General features: G+C 38.6%; 1 protein-coding gene and 1 long non-coding RNA gene across 2 annotated transcripts in view; one reads left to right on the forward strand and one right to left on the reverse strand.

Moving 5' to 3' along the window:
• The window catches only part of C9H11orf49 (chromosome 9 C11orf49 homolog), a 191603-nt gene that overhangs the window by 43355 nt on the left and 129861 nt on the right, over nucleotides 1-18387 (forward strand). Inside the window, 1 exon segment of the mRNA XM_032360166.1 lies at nucleotides 2934-3036. Coding sequence (XP_032216057.1) covers nucleotides 2934-3036 — 103 coding nt within the window.
• Nucleotides 9157-18387, reverse strand: part of LOC116600092 — a 67147-nt gene continuing 57916 nt past the window's right edge. Inside the window, exons 4-5 of the long non-coding RNA XR_004289494.1 lie at nucleotides 12725-12802; nucleotides 9157-9475 (exon numbers count right to left, since the gene is read on the reverse strand). This is a non-coding gene — a long non-coding RNA (uncharacterized LOC116600092). The remainder of the gene's footprint in view (nucleotides 9476-12724; nucleotides 12803-18387) is intronic.

Genomic DNA, 18387 nt, shown 5'->3' on the forward strand with positions numbered 1-18387 from the left:
CCCACTGAGCCACGCAGGTGCCCCGGAATGAATCTTTTAAAAGACCAGGATAAGTGGGTGGAAAAAGGAAAGGAGAATACAGAGGTGACAGTGTTGCTGATTTTAATGTGACTTTGACCATTTTCTTACAATTTAGTATATATTAAAGTATTAAACAATGAATGCCAGAAATTGGCATGTGTTATCTCTTCACTCTCAGTTTTGGCCATTTCTTGGAGAGAGTTTTCCAGTTGGATAACCTGTTTCTGAAGCATTGATTTTATTTTCACCTCTTTTGGGGGGGTGGGAGGCTAGAGAGTGTTTGCAGTGTATTGATACTTGTTAGCTTTGGGAAGCACTTGTATTGGAATAAATCAGAATAAATCACAGAATGTAAACCTGTCATTCATCTGTACTTTAGGCCCATGCAAACGTGGTGAAACCTTATGTCACCATTGTCAAATGAAGACTCTCCTGAGTACAGCTCGTTTAGATAAACTTACTTGCTTTTTAAGTTTCACTAGACTACCAGGACTTCAGGAATGGTTTTCTGAAGTACCTATTTTTTTTAGGGGTGGTAGAGGGGCAGAGGGAGAGGGAGAGAGAATCCCAAGCAGGCTCCATGCTCAGTGCAGAGCCCAACACAAGGGCTTGATCTCACAACCCTAAGATCATGACCTGAGTCAAAATCAAGTGTTGGACGCTTAACCGACTGAGCCAACTGGGTGCCCCTTGTAGTACCTGTTTTTTAATAAATTTTAGGTAATTCCCCCATATTTTCCTGAGGGATGAAACTATGAAAGAGCCAGAGTCCATCTTGGTAACAACTTTGTGGAATTGCTTTTTGACAAGATGTTCATTACTTATGAGGGTTTTTTGGTTCTTGCTGCTCCAGAAGAAAGGTTTTCTTTGTTTGTTTGTTTTGTTTGTTTTTAAATTTTTGGATGGAAAATGGAAATACTGAATTGGAAATGTGAAGTGTGCCAAGTTATCATTGTTGTTCCTCAAGATAAAATTCAGAGAAAGGAACAACATTTGTTGAGCACATGTTGTAATGGAAGCGCTAGCCTATGTCGTTTACTGAACTAAACCCCCAATACACCTTTGAGATAGACTTTTACAAGGGACTATAGTATTTTACATGCATTATTTTATTCAACTCGCATAACCCTATGATGTAGGAACTACTAATATTATTATTATAAATAGAAATAGTATTATTTTTTAAAAGATTTTTATTTATTTATTTGAGAAACAGAGATCACAAGTAGGCAGAGAGGCTGGCAGAGAGAGAGGAAGGAAAGGAGGCTCCCTGCTGAGCAGAGAGCCCAATGTGGGGCTCGATCCCGGGATCCTGGGATCATGACCTAAGCTGAAGGCAGAGGCTTTAACCCACTGAGCCACCCAGGTGCCCCGAATAGTAATAGTATTATTATCCACATTTCACAGTGAGGAAATAGACATGGAGAGTCATTTGTTCAAAGTCATACAGCTAGGAATTGGTAGGGCTGACAGTGTAACTATGGTTGTCTCTGAACTCCAAAGCTCAAGGTCTAAATCAGTGATTCTTAAACTTCCAGGTACATAAGAAGCATGAATGGTACTTGTTAAAAATTACTGGGCTCCATGAAAAGTACAGCATGGGAAATATAGTCAATAATATTGCAATAACACACACACAAAAAAATAATAATATTGCAATAACATTGTATAGTGACAAATGGTGACTACACTTAGTGTGCTGAACGTTGAGTAATATGTAGAATTGTCAAAGCACTGTGTTGTACAAACATGGCATACAATGTTATATTTAAAAGTTTCTAAAAAACAACAACAACTATTTTTGGGGCACCTGGGTGGCTCAGTGGGGTAAGCCTCTGCCTTCAGCTCAGGTCATGATCTCAGGGTCCTAGGATCAAGTCCCACATCCAGCTCTCTGCTCAGCAGGGAGCCTGCTTCCCAAACTTCTCTCTTTCTCTGCCTGCCTCTCTGCCTACTTGTGATCTCTGTCTGTCAAATAAATAAAATCTTTAAAAAAAAAAAAACTTTTTGTTTGCTTGTTTGTTTTAGAATTATTGGACTCCAGGTAGAATTTAAGGTCACTAAGTCTGGGATGGTGTCAGATTACAAATCTGTATTTTAATAAGGTATCTTGGGTGATTCAGATCAAGAAGTTGATTAACCATATTTTGAGAAAGAGCTAAATTATGTTTCTTTCCACACCTGATAAAGCAGAAAACAGGTGTAGATTAAATAACTATCTAAGATAAAGCTACCAAAGACAGAGCCATGATTCAAACCAAGGTCTTTCTAATTCTAATACACCCTTTATTACAAGCCCATGATTAATTCACACATTTTCCCGTTACAACAAATGCAGAAAATGTGATTTCTGGTAAATTGAGCCACACAGATTTCACAGTCCCAAGGCTAATAGCTTATAGCATCATTTTCATTAAATTTCCTTAAACTTTTCCATGACTTTTTTGGTGGTTGTTAAGGAATTGCGTCTTCTTGGCCAGCAGATCATCCATACTTCAGGCATGGCATCACTACTCCTGCGTTAAGCTCCTGAGACATGCAGAAGTGGAAGAGGGTGGAAGGAGGTAGAAAGAAAAGAATTCCCAGGTGTAGCTAAATGGTGCTAAAGCTCCTCACCCTCATTAACATCACCCTCCACTGAAATGAGGAGTGAAGAGTTAATATTAATAATAATAGCCAATCCGATGGCAATGGGTCATGTTCTACATTGTCTCCCATTCTACCCTTTGAGACCAGAGCTCAGTTGGGACCAGCAAGTTTGCTTTGCCTATTCCAGTCCACTCCTTAGGGCAGAACCAACATCTTGATTGACTTTCATGGCTTACTACTGGGACTGGGAAGACTTACTTTCTTTGTCTCTCACTTTCTCTTTTTGTCTTGATTTTTTTTTTCTTTTTTTTTTTTTTTTTTAGCCCAGCGACATGTCCTCACATATATGGAGGATGCAGTGTGCCAGCTGTTAGAGAATAAGGAAGATATTAGCCAGTACGGCGTTGCCAGGTTCTTCACTGAATAGTAAGTACCTGTTTTGCCAGTCGGGTGAGCCCAGAAGAGGCACTAGGAAGCAGGCAAGGTGCATGAAGAATAGAGCAGATTATAGCTGCTGATGGAGTGGCAGTGAATGATTCGTTTTGGTAGGTTGGTGAGGGCTGCCCAAATATGTTTTGGAACATACCTTTGGTGCAGTTAGTTTTGTCCAGTGATAAGTTTCCTGAGTGGTTATGATGATAGTAGCCCAAGAACTAATTGTCTGATCTGTTAGCTCTGTTTCTTTAGGTCCCTCCTATAATTTTTAACTTTCTCCATTATTCAGAATGCTTACTGTGATTGCCTTTCATCAGGGTTCCCTTAGTCTGTGTTTTTCATAGCTGGTTTTTCTCATGGAAGTGCTTAGGATGATTTGCTTCTGCAGTTTTCTTTCTACATCTACAGGACGCTGTGTCAATCAGCTAATAATTTTAGAGTATTCATAGGGGCAGAATAACTTTCATATTGTGCTTCTTTGTAAAGCATGCTTGGAGTGTGTAAAAATCAAAGTGATTACTACTTTTTAATGTCACAGAACTGTTCTTAGGCTGAAAGAGAATCTGTTTTGAACTCCTTGGTCTTCATGAAAGGGTGTGCTAGAGAAATATGCAATGTTATTTTTATTTCCAAAATGCTGTCACATATTTGTGTAATCATTTGGATTCTCCTTCCATATTTTTATGGTTTATTGGGAACATTCTAAGAAAGAATAGCCTTTAACAGGCTTTTTTTTTTTTTTAAGGTTTTATTTATTTATTTGAGAGAAAGAGAGAGTGAGACAGTGAGCATGAGTGAGGTTGGGAGGAAGTAACAGGCTTCCACCTGAGCAATGAGCCCTGAAGGCAGAAGCTTAACCAACTGAGCCATCCAGCATCCTAACAGGCTTGTATTTAAGGCAAATCATGAATCCAAGTCTATCCTCCTTGAAAATATATTTTTTCCTTTCTACTCTCTACAGCTTCGTTAAAGATCAGACAGTTGTTCTAATGGCCTAAACTTGGGTTGCTGTTGGGGGATTCTTGACTCTCCCTAGCTTTTTTGCCAAGCTATGGCAATAATATATACATGGCAATGTATATGCATATGGCAATATATACAAATAAAGTCTAGATTTCTTATGGATTGGAATTTCAAGTCCCTGGGAAAAACGGGCTCTCCAAGAGCAGAACCTGTCCGTTTTCCCAGTTCTCTAAAGGAGGATCAAGGAAGGAATCGTGTTCTCATGGTGTAGGCTGAAGCAAATGAGGTGGGCAGGGAATAAAGACTGAGAATGAATAGCCTCACTGGCTCTTAAAGAACTGACAAGCCTGGGGGTCAAGTTTCTAGGCCATTTAATCTGTACCAGCACACTCGAGGCTCCTTGCCAAGTGAAATATGATTCTTCTGGGGGCAATGCTTCTTCCTGGTTTTTTTCATTTTACTCTACCTCCCCCACCCTCCAAATCCTTTATAAGTCTTTCCTATCACACTGGTTCCTTGAGGACAGACATCATTGTCTCTCCATCTTTGTGTTCCTAGTGGCCGGCACAATGTTTAGCACATAAGAGATGTTAGGTGACTGTTGAATATACAGCTGTATCTATATTTTAAGCTACTACACACTATTTGCTCTTGTTCTTGTTAGTAATAAGGACTTTCTCTTGATTTTTCTCGCATTATTATTGATTCTTTTTTTTTCAAGATTTTATTTATTTGATAGAGATCACAAGTAGGCAGAGAGGCAGGCAGAAAGAGGAAGAAGAGGCTCCCTGCTGAACAGAGAGCCCGATGCGGGGCTCCATCCCAGGACCCTGAGATCATGACCTGAGCTGAAGACAGAGGCTTAACCTTCTGAGCCACCCAGGCGCTCCTATTGATTTTTTTTTTTTTTTTTATTAAGCTCTGTGTTCTGCCATATAAGCAGCTGTATGCCATGTAGGTAGTACTCTAGAAGTGAACCCAACTAGTCTAATAACTGATCCTGAACTCTATAGAGCCAATAGAAAACCTTATGACAATTTCAAATGCTATTGAATGCTATCAACTATAGCTTTTATTCACCAATACACTGTTGAAAAGTCGTAAGATTTTCCATAGTGCTGATAGAAATCTAGTTGCCAAGTGAGCTGTTTCTTGTCCTCAGAAAACTAAAAATTACATAATGTATGTGAGTGGCACATACCTGACAGTTTTCGGAAGCCCTACTGGCCCAAGGCAAGTTATTCTGAGAAATGAACTAGCATCAAAGTTCCAAATCTTAAAACAAACAAACAAGCAAAAAAGACTTGAATGGAATGGACATATGATGAAATTAAAACTGGTATTTGGTAGAGACCTGAGTGGTAGAAGCTCCTGATTTTCTTTATCAATTTTATTTATCTAGTGAAAATCCTTCCTTATCAGCCTTCAGTTTTGTGTTAATTCATAGAAGCATAACGACATTGCCCTAGGAAGAAGAGTTCCTTATAAGTTCTTTTTAAGAAAAAGTCCTCATTCTATAATCTTGCTTTGGGAAGGAAGGTTTTCCTGATGATTTTCTTCTCTGGGTCTGCTTGTCCCCTCACCTGTGCTGTCACTCCATGGTTGTTGGTGTTTTCCAACAAATCCTTGATTGTTCTAGTAAATCTGGGTAAGCTGTAAAACATGAGTAGCTAAGCTGTACTGTGTGTGTATGTCTGCAAGACTGTGAGCCCTTTAGATCATGTTCTGCTGGACACTCTTGAAAGAAGGATACCAAATCCCAGAGGATTTTCTTTTATGTTGTATGCAAACTCTACCTCTGAATGTTGTCTTTCAACTGGAGGAAGGTAAAAGGAATTAATATTTAGAGGTGCCACTCTAAGAATAGACCAAGTGTCAGAATGGGGTCAGGACCTCTGAAGAAGTACATCTAAGAAAATGAAGCTAGAGTAGCTATAGCTTAGAAACCACAGCAGAGTGTGACCAGGTTCTTGTGGTAAAGATAAAATGAGAAATGTGGTTTTTTTAAGACATTGGAAAATAATGATGAGAGAGAAACAGGCTGAAATCTGAGAATTCCTATCAGGATTGGGAACCATTATTCACAGGCTAAATTGATAGTTACAACACTGTGGCATCAGGGAGCTTGACCTCCACATACTAATATAGAAATGAATGATACTCTGTGGTCTTGGCTGGTGGGCCCAGGAGGGCTCTTTCTTATGATCAAGTGTCTTGTTTTTGTTTTTTTTTCAATGATGGTTTTAGCTTCTTGGGGATACTTACGTGATGTCTGTTTTGGTTGCAAGTACACAGATATCTTCATTGGTAGAGGTTTATTTTATTTTATTTTCTATTTTTTTAAAGATTTTATTTATTCATTTGATACAGAGAGATACAGGGAAAGAGCTTGAGCAGGAGGAGAGGCAGAGGGAGAGGAGAAGCAGACTCCCTGCTGAGCCAGGAGCCCGATACAGGGCTCGATTCCAGGATCTGGAGATCATGACCTGAGCCGAAGGCAGATGGCCAACCATCTGAGCCACCCAGGTGCCCCAATAGAGGTTTATTTTAAGGATATGTGAGAATATAAGACAGCATTCACTCATGAATTCATTCAGCAATTATTTTTGAGCACTTACTATGTGCCTATGTGTATGTGCCTATGTGTAATAGGTAGTGGAGAAAGAGTAGTTAACAAAACAAAGTAATTATTCTCATGGATGTAAGGGTTTAGTGAGGGAGATAGTCAATAAACAAGTACACTGATGATGAAGACAATAGCTAATAGTTAATAAATAATTGCTGTGTGCTAAGCACTGTTCTAAGCATATAACATACATTCTCTCATTTAATTCTCATAATACTGGGGCAAATGGGTGGCATAGTCGGTTAAGTGTTTGACTCTTGATTTCGGCTCAGGTCCTGATTTCAGGGTTGTGAGATCAAGTCCCATGTCGAGCTCTGAACTGGACATGAAGCCTTCTTGCGATTCTTTCTCTCCCTCTGCCACCGCCCCGCTTATGTGCACATGTTCTTTCTTTTTCTCTTTCTCTCTAAAAAAGACAAATTAAGTAAATAAATAAAAATCTTTAAATCTCACAATACCATGAGGTGGGGTTTTAATATTCTCTTCATTTTATGCATTAGGAAATTCAGGCCCACAAAAGTAATACTACCAAGGTTACACAGCTGATGACCATAACAAGATAAATGACAAGGAAATAACTAGGGTAACATGATATACAGGATAGTCACGAAGGCCTCTTGGAGATGGCATTTGAGGGCTTATCCCATGGGACAATTGACTCATCCCATCAAAGAGCCGATAAGTTATCTCTGTTCAGGTGACTCACCTTTTTGTCCACCTTTGTTACCTAAGCTTTCTGTGTCCAAAAAAGATAGTAAGATTGATTTTATTTGCTGCTACCCAGAATGGGATAACCTTAATAACCTTAATAGATCAGGGAAAGCCACCAATAGGGAAACCAAGTAACTGGTTTCCCTATGCATTGCTCATATATAATAAGTGAAAGTAATAAAATAATTAAACCTAAAATTACTTGTGTTATGTATAATATAAATATGAAGATTGAAATCTTAGTTTTCAGAAAAAGAACATTAATTATTATATCTTGATATATATTAATCATCAGAATTCGATTGGGAATTTGCATGCCTTTTTTAATATACTCTTGTAGTAAAAGATACCAGCATCAAATCCCTTTTTTTTCTTATTGTTTTGCTTAGAATACATCCATAAAACGTGACCTTCATTAATTCATTGCTGGAGATGAAAAGGAAGTTCCCATGGTGCATATTCCTAAATCACTTAAAATGTAACTTGAAAGAAAACAAACCATCATTATAAAATATGTATTATTTCTTCTTTTTTTAAACAGGTGCTCTAAGCCCTATGAAAGATGACCCACTTCTCTCCTGAGTAATCTAGAACATTCAGGGTGTAAACTTTCAGTTCTAAAGTGGGCAGATTTTTTTAGGATTATCTATCATCCAGCATTTAAGTAATGTTGTTTTGGGTCCTTCTCGTGCCCATGGCAACAGAGGAGCAGTTTTGGAGCAACAAGAAACACATCAGAACAAACCAGGACTTCACTGATTTCCAGGCTCACGGCTTCAAATGAGGGATGGACTTGAGACTTCTCTGGGCCATTTCTGCTCTGTGTTTTCCCTACTTATTGTTGTTAAATTGAGCCAAAATGTGCTCTGGTGAAGTAATGGTGACTAATCCTATTATAGACTTCTTCAAAAGGGTAATGCTTCTCCCTGCCCCGCCCCCCATCTTTTTTCCATAGTTCAGTTCTTAGCTGGAGTTGACACATTGTAACAGAAAATTACCCATTTCTCATGTCAGCATCTGGATTCTCACAGACTCAGATAATTGCCAGGAATAGATTTTGCCTTCAGCTAGAGCAATCCTGTCCTTACTGTTATTGGCCCAGCACTTTACTGTCATCTGTAAAAATCTGTAGAGGATTCTGGTCCTTTTCTATGTCACTAGGGGTATCCAAAGCAAAAGCACTACAGGGAGACATAGTGGTGAGTTGAGAGTCACCACAATCTATGTTGAAACTTAAAAATCCAGTTTCATCAAGGATAGAAGAGGCTGCTTCCTTGCTCAGAATCCATCTCTCTTCTTCAGTCCCTTGTTTTGATTACAGGAAACCATCCAGCAGCACTTGACCTGGTAACTGAGGAAGCCATTTCACAGCCCACTGGTCTCCTGACTCATTTAGAAGTCGGAGTCAAAGGTTGTGGAAATAATAATTGGGCCCAGATTCTCCCTGTCAGGAGAGTCCTCACTCCCCCCGCCCCACCCCCCTTCTACCCGTTAAGAGAAACTTAGCTGTTGTGAAACCATTGGATAAGAGGAAATGAAGGAACTCCATCCGTGGCGGAAGCATTCTCAAGAGCCAGTGATACTATTTCCTTTTTCCTGGGAGCAGCTTTTATAGCTAGCTAGTAAAAAATTTAAGTATAATTTTCTACACGAAAATATATAAAGATATTACTTAATTTATTTTAACTGATAAATAATATAAAGAATAAATAATATAAAGAATCTTTATTTGGTCCCATCCAAGCACTAATATTTCTTCTCATTCTCCTGCTCTGGTAATTCTCTGAGTACCCCTCCCGCAATCAGGTAGACACACACAAATCCGAATTAACCGATCAGTAGTGCTATTAGTAATATGAAATAGCTCATCAGAAGTTAAGAAACTTAGTTTCATCAACAACAGAACAGTATAAATTCATCAGTGTCTTTAATTTCTTCGATAATTTGCTCAGTACTCTAGAAGATCTGTGGTGCTGGCAGCACAGGCCTGGCACCAGAGCAGGAAAGAATGACACATTCTGGCACCTTTAACCAGAAGGTCTTTAATGAACTGGGATGGGGGTGGAAGGGAGAGAGGGGAAGGAGGAGGGACAGTTAGGGTTTTGGCAGCCACACAAAGATTCTTCTTCCCTGAGAAAAGTGAAATGAAAGTCAAATGAAGCTTCTCTCTGTTATTATGATTTGCTAAGATGTTTGTCTGTCTCTTAGCTTCCAGCCCCATGGCAGGTGCATCTTTCCAGTCAATGACTTCCCCACAAAACAAATTGTTTCTCAGGATCCCTCAAGAGGGGTCATGTCCAACCAATTTCCTGTCTGAGGCCATAACTGTGATTCCTTTCTTCAACTATCAGATGCAATTCTGTCCAGCACAGTGGAAACTATCTTACTAGAAAATGTCATGAGCATGTAAATTTATTTTAGGACACGTTGGCCCAGGGTTGCTGAGTTCTGGAGCTGCAACAGTCAGCAGTGCTGTTTCTGGGGTGGCCGTAGAAGCAGCCTTGAATTCATCCCTTTGTCATTAAATAACATCAACAAAAAATGTCTTTGTTAATGTCCTTGTGTTATATTTTCCAGGTCAAGATCATTGCTAGGGATGCTAATACCTATCTCACAGGTGTTGTTGGGCAGATGAGGTAAAATGACATGAGTAAAATGGCTGGCTTTGTGGAATTCATTCTCATTCCCTGTTAGCTCCTGGTGTGTGGGTTTTTCGCTTCTCTCCTACTTTGTGGATCTCCCGGAAAGGGATAGTTTTGTTCTTCTTTCTCTTTAAATGGTATTAGAGTTGAAGAGTTCGAGGACCTTTCAGTCTCTCTTGTTGTCTGTAACACTTTTTGCTTACCCTGCAGTTTATGTACCTTTTTGGAGATGAAAGACATGGGGGGACTTCCTGCCAGACTGTCAGTGACTTAGCGTTAGCCACTCGACTCACCATCTCGTTCGTTCAGAGAACAGCCTTGGAAAATGTTTTTGTCTTTCCTTTCTCACCCATGAGCCATTTCCTCACTTCCTGGCTATACCCTCTTTTCTCTGGCAGCCAAGATGAAAAAATTCAAGGTGTAATGGGAGACCTGAGCTAGCCAAACCTATCCAACTTGTATTGTTCCTACTCTGAGCTCTAGCAGTGCAGCGATGTGCTCAGGGTAATGAAAAGCAGACGCTCTCTGCTGAGGTCATTGCTCCTCACACGGGCAGCCTGCTACAGGAAGCTGTTTATCTGCGCTTTGCTGAGCCAAGCTCCAGCCTCCCAGCAGTTGGAATGTACTGAGAAACCACAGGGCCCGAAGAGACCATGTTCCACAGGCAGTTCCAGGCAGGGACAGTATATTTACACCACACAAGCTGCAGTTTACGTGTGTGGGGGGGTAACTGTTCATCTGCACACTCTCAAACTTCACCTTCTATGCAATATATATGCCCTCTCAAGGGGGCTTAACCGAGAGAATGGTACTGCTATGTCCAACATGCCCTGAACACTTAACTAACCTGACATAAGGAAAAAGAGGTATTATAGAAAATTTGATGTAAAAACCACATTTTGGGGAGCCTGGATGGCTCAGTCACTTAAGCATCAGACTCCTGATTTGGGCTCAGGTCGTGATCTCAGGGTCCTTGGGTCAACCCCCACATCGGACTCCACGGTCAGTGTGGTGTCTGCTTGGGATTCATTCTCTCTCCCCCTCTCCCCACTCCTTTCTCTTTCTCTCTCCCTCTCTCCTCTTCTCTCAAATAAATAAATAAGTAAAATTCTTTAAAAAAAAAAAACTACTTTTTTTTTTTTTTAAGATTTTATTTATTTATTTGACACAGAGAGACACACAGTGAGAGAGGGAGCACAAACAGGGTCAGTGGGAGAGGGAGAAGAAGGCTTCCCACTGAGCAGGCAGCCCAGCACAGGGCTTCATCCCAGGATCCTGGGACTGTGACCCCAGCCGAAGGCAGATGCTTAACAACTAAGCCACCTAAGTGCCCCCAAACCTACCTTTATAAGGTAGCTTTTTTTCTGAGCCGATGTTTAGATGTTTAGAATTTGATGTTTAGAATCTTAAGCCATACAGCCTGCTCTCTAAACCATCCCAAAGTATTGTTCTTTGCATGGTTTTTCCAACTACGTATTTTTCTTAACTCTTTACCAAAATATCAAGTATCTTTACAGAGTTTCAAATGCGGCTGTAAGATACGGTTACTTGCCTATGAGGGGATGTAATTTGGTTGAGGAGATAATGTTTACTGATTAACAGACAGAATATTGTTAATTTTTTGTTAATAATTCAGGACCTTATATAATGGCATTAAGTCGTGCTCAGAGATTTGAGAATAAGGAGAAATCATGGGTACTAGAGAAGTTAAATAAGGCATCATAGAGGAGTGTGTCTTGACTTATGTGATGGTTAGTTTTATGTGTAATCTTGACCAGATGAGAGTATGCTGAGATGGCTTGTAAAACATTATTTCTGAGTATATCCGTGAGGGTGTTTTCAGAAGAAATTAGCATTTGAATTGGTAGACTTTAAAGAAGATCTATCCTGGGGCATGTGGGTGGCTCGGTCATTGGGCGTCTGCCATTGGCTCACGTCATGATCCCAGGGTCCTGGGATCGAGCCCTGTATTGGGCTCCCTGCTCAGAGAGAAGCCTGCTTCTCCCTCTTCGGCTCCCTCTTCTTGTGTTCCCTCTCTTTCTTTCTCTCTCTCTCTGTCCAATAAATAAATAAAATCTTTAAAAAAAAAAAAAAAAGAAGAAGGAGGAGGAGAAGAAGAAGATCCACCCTCACTAATCTGGGTGGGTCTTATCCAATTCCTTGAGGACCTGACTAAAACAAAAAGGTGGAAGAAGAGTGAATTGGGGTGTTTTCTTCGGGGGGGGGGGGGTATTTGTTTTGGGCCTTTGATCTCAGACTGGGACTTACACCGCTGACTGACCTGGGTCTTGAGCTTGCAGACCTGAACTGAATTGCACTACCAACTCTCCTAGTTCTTCAGATTGCAAATGGAAGATCATTGGATTTTTTGGCCTCCATAATCACATGAGCCAATTCCATAATCACATAAGCTAAATCTCCTCTTGTATATACAGTTTACCCCTGAACAACAAGTGGTTAGGGACATTGATCCCCAGCACAGTAGAAAATCTATGTATAGCTCTTGACTCCTCCAAAAACTTAATGGCTGATAGCCTACTGTTGACTGGAAGCTTAGTTGATAACATAAACAGTTGATTAATTAACATGTATTTTGTATGTTATATCTACTATGTTCTGATAGTAAAGTAAGCCCAAGAAACGAAAATGTTTCAAGAAAAGCATAAGGAAGAGAATGTACTTTTATAGGACTGTACTGTAAAAAATCTGTGTATAAGTGGACTTGAGCAGTTCATACCTCTGTTGTTCAAGGGTCAACTGTATGTGCGCATATACTACTGCTTCTGTTTTTCTGGAGAACACGGACTAATACAATCTGGAAAGACGAAGAGAATTTGAATAAGTGAATGAGAAAAAATCTTTTTATGTGACACAAAAGTATTATAGCACGTGGTTAACGACACAGACTCTGGAGTCAAATCTATGTTTGAGGGCTGCCAATTACTATATGTGATCTTAAGCAGGTTACTTAGCCTCATCTATAAAATAGGGAGACTCACATATAAAATGTAAAATTCCATGTGCCATGATTGTCGGAAGGATAATGAATGTAAAGTGCTTGATATTCTACCTGAGATATACTAAGTGTTGAATAAGTGATAGCTACTACGACTGTTGTTGGTACATTCGAAAAAATATTTACCGAATGTCTTTGTGTTAATTAGTGTTCTAGACACTAGGGGGTCTACAGCAATGACAAAACAGACAAGAAATCCCAACTATTGTGGAATTTCCATTCTGACATTAGCTTTCATTCTGAAACAATATTTTACCTTTTTTCCCCTCTTGTAATAATTTTAGACTTACAAAAAAGGTGGTAAAAATAGCATAGGGGTGCCTGCGTGGCTCAGTCAGTTAAGTGTCTCACTCTTGATCTCAGCTCTCGTCTTGGTATCAGGGTTGTGAGTTGAAGCCCAATGCTGAGCGTGGAGCCTACTTAAAAAACAAACAAACAAACAAACAAACAAACAAACAAGAACAAGAACCAGAACAAGAACAACAAAACCACATAGTCTCCATTTGTCTTTCACCCAACTTCTACTAATGTTAGCCTCTTCTAAAACCATAGTATAATTATGAAAATCAGTTAATTGAAAACTATTATCTACCTAGAGACATTATCGGAATTTCACCTTCATTTTTGAAGGGTAGTTTTTTCTGGTATAAGTTCTAGGTTGGCAGCTACTGTCTTTTAGTGCTTTGAAGACACTGTTCCATTTTCTTCTGGTTTCCACAGTTTCTGTTGAGAAGTCAGCTATCTGTCATTCTTACACCTTTGAAAAATAATCTGTTCTTGTCTCTGGCTACTTTCTGGATATTTTTCATTGGTCTTTGGTTTTTGGTAGTTTTACTATAATGTATCTAGGTTTGTTTTTCTTTATATTTAAACCCCTTCATGTTCTTGGTACTTCTTGAACCTGTAACTTGATGTCTTTTATCAGTTTTGAAAGTTCTTAATCTTTAGCTTTTCAGACTTGCTTCTGTTTCACTGTCTTTACTCCTGGAATTCCAGTTACACAAACTTTAGACTTTTTCATGGTATCCTCTCTTATGTACTTTTCTGCATTCTTCATCATTTTTATCTTATGTGCTTTCTTCTAGATATTTTTTCTGACCTATTTGCAGTGCATTAATTCTCTTTCATTTTGTGTAATTTGCTCTTAAACCCATGTACTGAGTTCTTAATTCCAATTATTGTCTTATTTTTGTTTTTGTGTTTTTTTATATCTTACCATGACACTTTTAATCTGTTTTATTTTTTATTTTATTTTATTTTTAAAAGATTTTATTTATTTTACAGAGAGAGGGACAGAAAGAAAGGGAACACAACCAGGGAGAGTAGGAGAGAGAGAAACAGGCTTCCCACTGAGCAGAGGGCCCAATGCAGGGCTTGATCCCATGTCCCTGGGATCATAACCTGAGCCGAAGGAAGACACTTAACAACCACCCAGTCACCCCAGTCTGTCTGTTTTAAATATAAAGGAGAAAAAAAAAAAAAAAGAAGTTGCAAGCTAGGGAAACCATGAGTGTTGAAAGTGAGTTTGAAAAACCTTAAGATTTGTTTACTAGTGTGTCTCATGTTTCTCTTAGTCTTGCCTCCCATAGTGTACCTTTATTTTTCTTTTTTCTTTCCAGTAGCAAAGAAGATTTTAATTAACTTTGCTTTCTTCTATAGTTTATTATGAAAATTTTATATAGCTTAAATATGCCTTTTGGTTTGTTTTTTAAAGACTTTTGTTTTAAGAGTAGGTTTAGGTTGACAGCAAAATTAAGAAGAAGGTAGAGATTTCCTATGTATCTCATGCTGCCAGAATTCAAAGGCAACAGTTATTTTTATTATCATTACCAGCATTCCCTATATTTGGTATATGTGGTTACAACTGATGAACCTACATTGACATATCATCATCACCCAAAGTTCATAGTTTACCTTAGTATTCACTTGGTATTTTATATTCTATGGGTTTAGATAGATATCTAATGATATAACCATCATTGTGCTATCATATGGAAAGCATTGTGCTTTCATTGCTCTAAAAATTAGCTGTGTTCTTATCCCTTCTTCCCAACCAATTCCTAGCAACCACTGTTCTTTTTACTGTCTTCATAGTTTTGCTTTTTCTAGATGTTATATAGTTGGAATCATACATAGCTTTTATATAGTTGGAATCATATATAGCTTTTCGAATTATTTTACTTTTTTTTAAGGATTTACTTATTTATTTGAGAGAGAGAAAGCAGAAGCGGGAGAGGGAGAGAGAGAGAGAGCCTCAAGTAGACTCCACAATGAGCATGGAACCTAACATAGGGCTTGATCTCATGACGCTGACATCACAACCCGAGCTAAAACCAAGAATCGGACACTTAACCATCTGCGCCACCCAGGCATCCCATTCACATACTGTATTTTTTTAATTAAAAGATTTTATTTTTAAGTAATCTTTGCACCCAATGTGGGGCTCAAACTCACAACCCTGAGGTCAAGAGTTACATGTTATACTGACTGGCTAACCAGGTGTCCCACAGTTACTGCGTTTTTTAGTTCAAGAATTACCATTCGGGTTTTTTTTAATGGTTCTTTACTAATTCTCATTCTTCGTTCTCTTGAACATAGTAAAACAAGATTATTTAAAAGTCCATAATTCAAAATCTGGATTCCTTATGGGTATGTGTCTGTATCTGTCTATTTTCTATTCTGTCTCTTGGCTCTTTATTCCATTGTCTTAAATTATAGTATGCTTTTTTCTCCTTAGCTCTGAGTGTTGTACATTGTATATGAAAAATTATAGAGATAGTATAAAGCCTAGAATACTATTATCTTTCTTCAGAGAGGATTTACATTTGCTTCTGGCAGATGGCCTGAGCACGAGCAATCCTGGATTACCTCAATTCAGTTAGGGCTTGAAATAATTTGAAGCTAGGTGTAAGTATCAGGGAGGGCTGATCTGTTTCTAGGTATGTCTTTTAGGGTGCCAAGCAGAGCCTTAAGGATACACCACAGTCCCTTTATCCAGCTTGGGTGGGTCCTGAGCTCCAGTTTTTTGACCACCAAGCATCAAGAGTCATTTGAAAATTCAGGAACTTAACATTAATTCAAAACTATTACCTGTTCAGTCTATCAACTGTCTCTTTCAGGACTGGCAGAAGCCCCTGAAACGACTAGTGAGTGTAATAATATCTTATTTTTGAAATGGTGATGAGTACAAATGATACTGTGAGATATTTGGAAAAACTTTAGGGTTATATGAAAATATCTGAGGTTTCTGTTACCAACAAAAATCACATGTACTGCTAATTCTACTATGTTTATATTTATAACTGAAGGAAATGATAAATTCCAGTTAATGGTTTGTAAAGCTAAAGATGTAAATTTTTTCCCTATACAAATTTGTGGATCCTTTGAATTCAATCCATGGACTCTTCCATTTAGAATTCCTTTTTATGGGGAAAAGTGGCACCAAATGCTAGGCTGACCTCTTTGGGTTTTATTCTCCTTTCAAAACTTGCCCTTGTCATTCTTCATTTGCCTCAGTGGCTCTCTGATACTTCAAACAGATGCTTTTAATAATTCATCTACTTTTTCTCAAGCCAGAAAGTTTAGTCTAAATTACCTACTCTATCTTTATTGTAAGAGGAAGTTATTTTGGAACTTTTGTTTTGGAGGAATGTAATTATATTAGCGTGAGTAGAAAATATCATACACAGGAAGAGGTCACGAAAGGGTCTAACTTGACTTGTGGAGGACTAGTACATGTTGAAAAGCAACAAACAAGAAATGTATAATTAAGATAGGACCAGTTTGTGGAAGGCTCATTTATGTTGAAATAAGAAGAAAGACAAAAAAATGAAAGACAGCACCTTGTAAACGCTAAGAAATAAACTCATTGCCTGGTCTTCTTTTAATTTTTAAAATTTGTTAACTTCTTATTAAGTACCTACTATGTGCCAGTCTGTGTGCCAGATATGATCCTCGAGGAATTCACTATCATTCTCATGGGAGGCAAAAATAATGGCAGTTTCATACCAGAAAAACACTCTTGTTCTTTAGTGTGGACCTACTATATGTTGGATACCATACTAGTGACGGGTGCAAGATGAGTAAACCAGTTGAACTCAAGGAACTTATGAACTCAAGGGGAAAATCAGACATAAGCATAACCATTAGGATTCTACTAAATACATGCCAAGTAGAATTTCAGGCAGCATGTTTTAGGATAAGCGAAAGGAGGGATTTACTCTATGAATTTTAAGTAAAACTTCATGAAAGAAATAGTATTTCAAGTGGTCCTTAGATGAATAATATAGAATGGGAACTGAACAAGTAGGACATTTTTAGCCAAGGGAACAGCATGAGCCAGGGCACAGAGGTTTTGTGTCTTCAGAGAATGACAAAAGGTCTATGGTCCATGCTTTAGTCCATTCGACCTCCTGTAACAAACTGTCATGGACTAAGTGACTTATAAATAACAGAAATTTATTTCTCACAGTTCTGGAGGCTGAAGTCCAAGATCAAGGCTTTGGCAGACTCCTTGTCTGTGAAGAGCCCACTTTCTGGTTCATAGATGGCCTTCCTTTCTCTGTATACTCACACAGCAGAAGGGTCAAGAGACCTTTCCTGGGTCTCTTTCATAAGGGCAAGAATCCCATTCATGAGGGCTCCAATCTTATGACTTAATCACCTCCCAGAGGCCCCACCCCAAATACCTTCCCACTGAGGATTAGGTTTCAGTATGGGACTTGAAAGAGACACAACCATTCAGTCTGTAGCAATGAGGTAATAGAGCTCAGGGCGATATGTAAGTGAGGGGTTACAAGGAGAGTTTGGTCATGGAAGTTTTCTACTCTATACACCTGGTATGGTATTGGTGCCATTGACTAAGATTATTTAATTAAGGAAATATTTCTTACATAGCCATCTATGCCAGGGTTTATGACAGCTGCTGGGGAAACAGTGATTAAGAAAGCATGGTCTCTACCTTGAGTGTACTCACAGTCAAGTAAGTCAATAATTAAACAACTTGTGATACGAGTTAACTAGAGGCTCAAGGTGTTAAGAATGTTGGGAGGAAGAATATCTTAATTAAGCTTGAGGGATGAGGAAGAGTGACACAGAACAGATGGCCCTCTAAGCTGGATATTCTTTATCTAATTTATTTATTTATTTAAATTAAGGTTATACGTGCATACAGTGTAAAGAATAAAATAGTTCTGTTAAGTATTGTTAAAAAAAAAAAAGAAAGAAAGAAAAGGCATTACCCCAACTCCTAATTTAGTTTCCCATTCCTTAGAGGTAACTACTTTCAACTTCTTTGAGTAACTTGTTTGACATTTATTTCTGTATCTCTAAATTACTTACATTGCTACTTCATTTTTTTTCAAAATTAGGCATTATCTCTTGAC

This window comes from Mustela erminea, chromosome 9 (genome assembly GCF_009829155.1).
Source record: "Mustela erminea isolate mMusErm1 chromosome 9, mMusErm1.Pri, whole genome shotgun sequence".
Classification (NCBI taxonomy): Eukaryota; Metazoa; Chordata; class Mammalia; order Carnivora; family Mustelidae; genus Mustela; species Mustela erminea.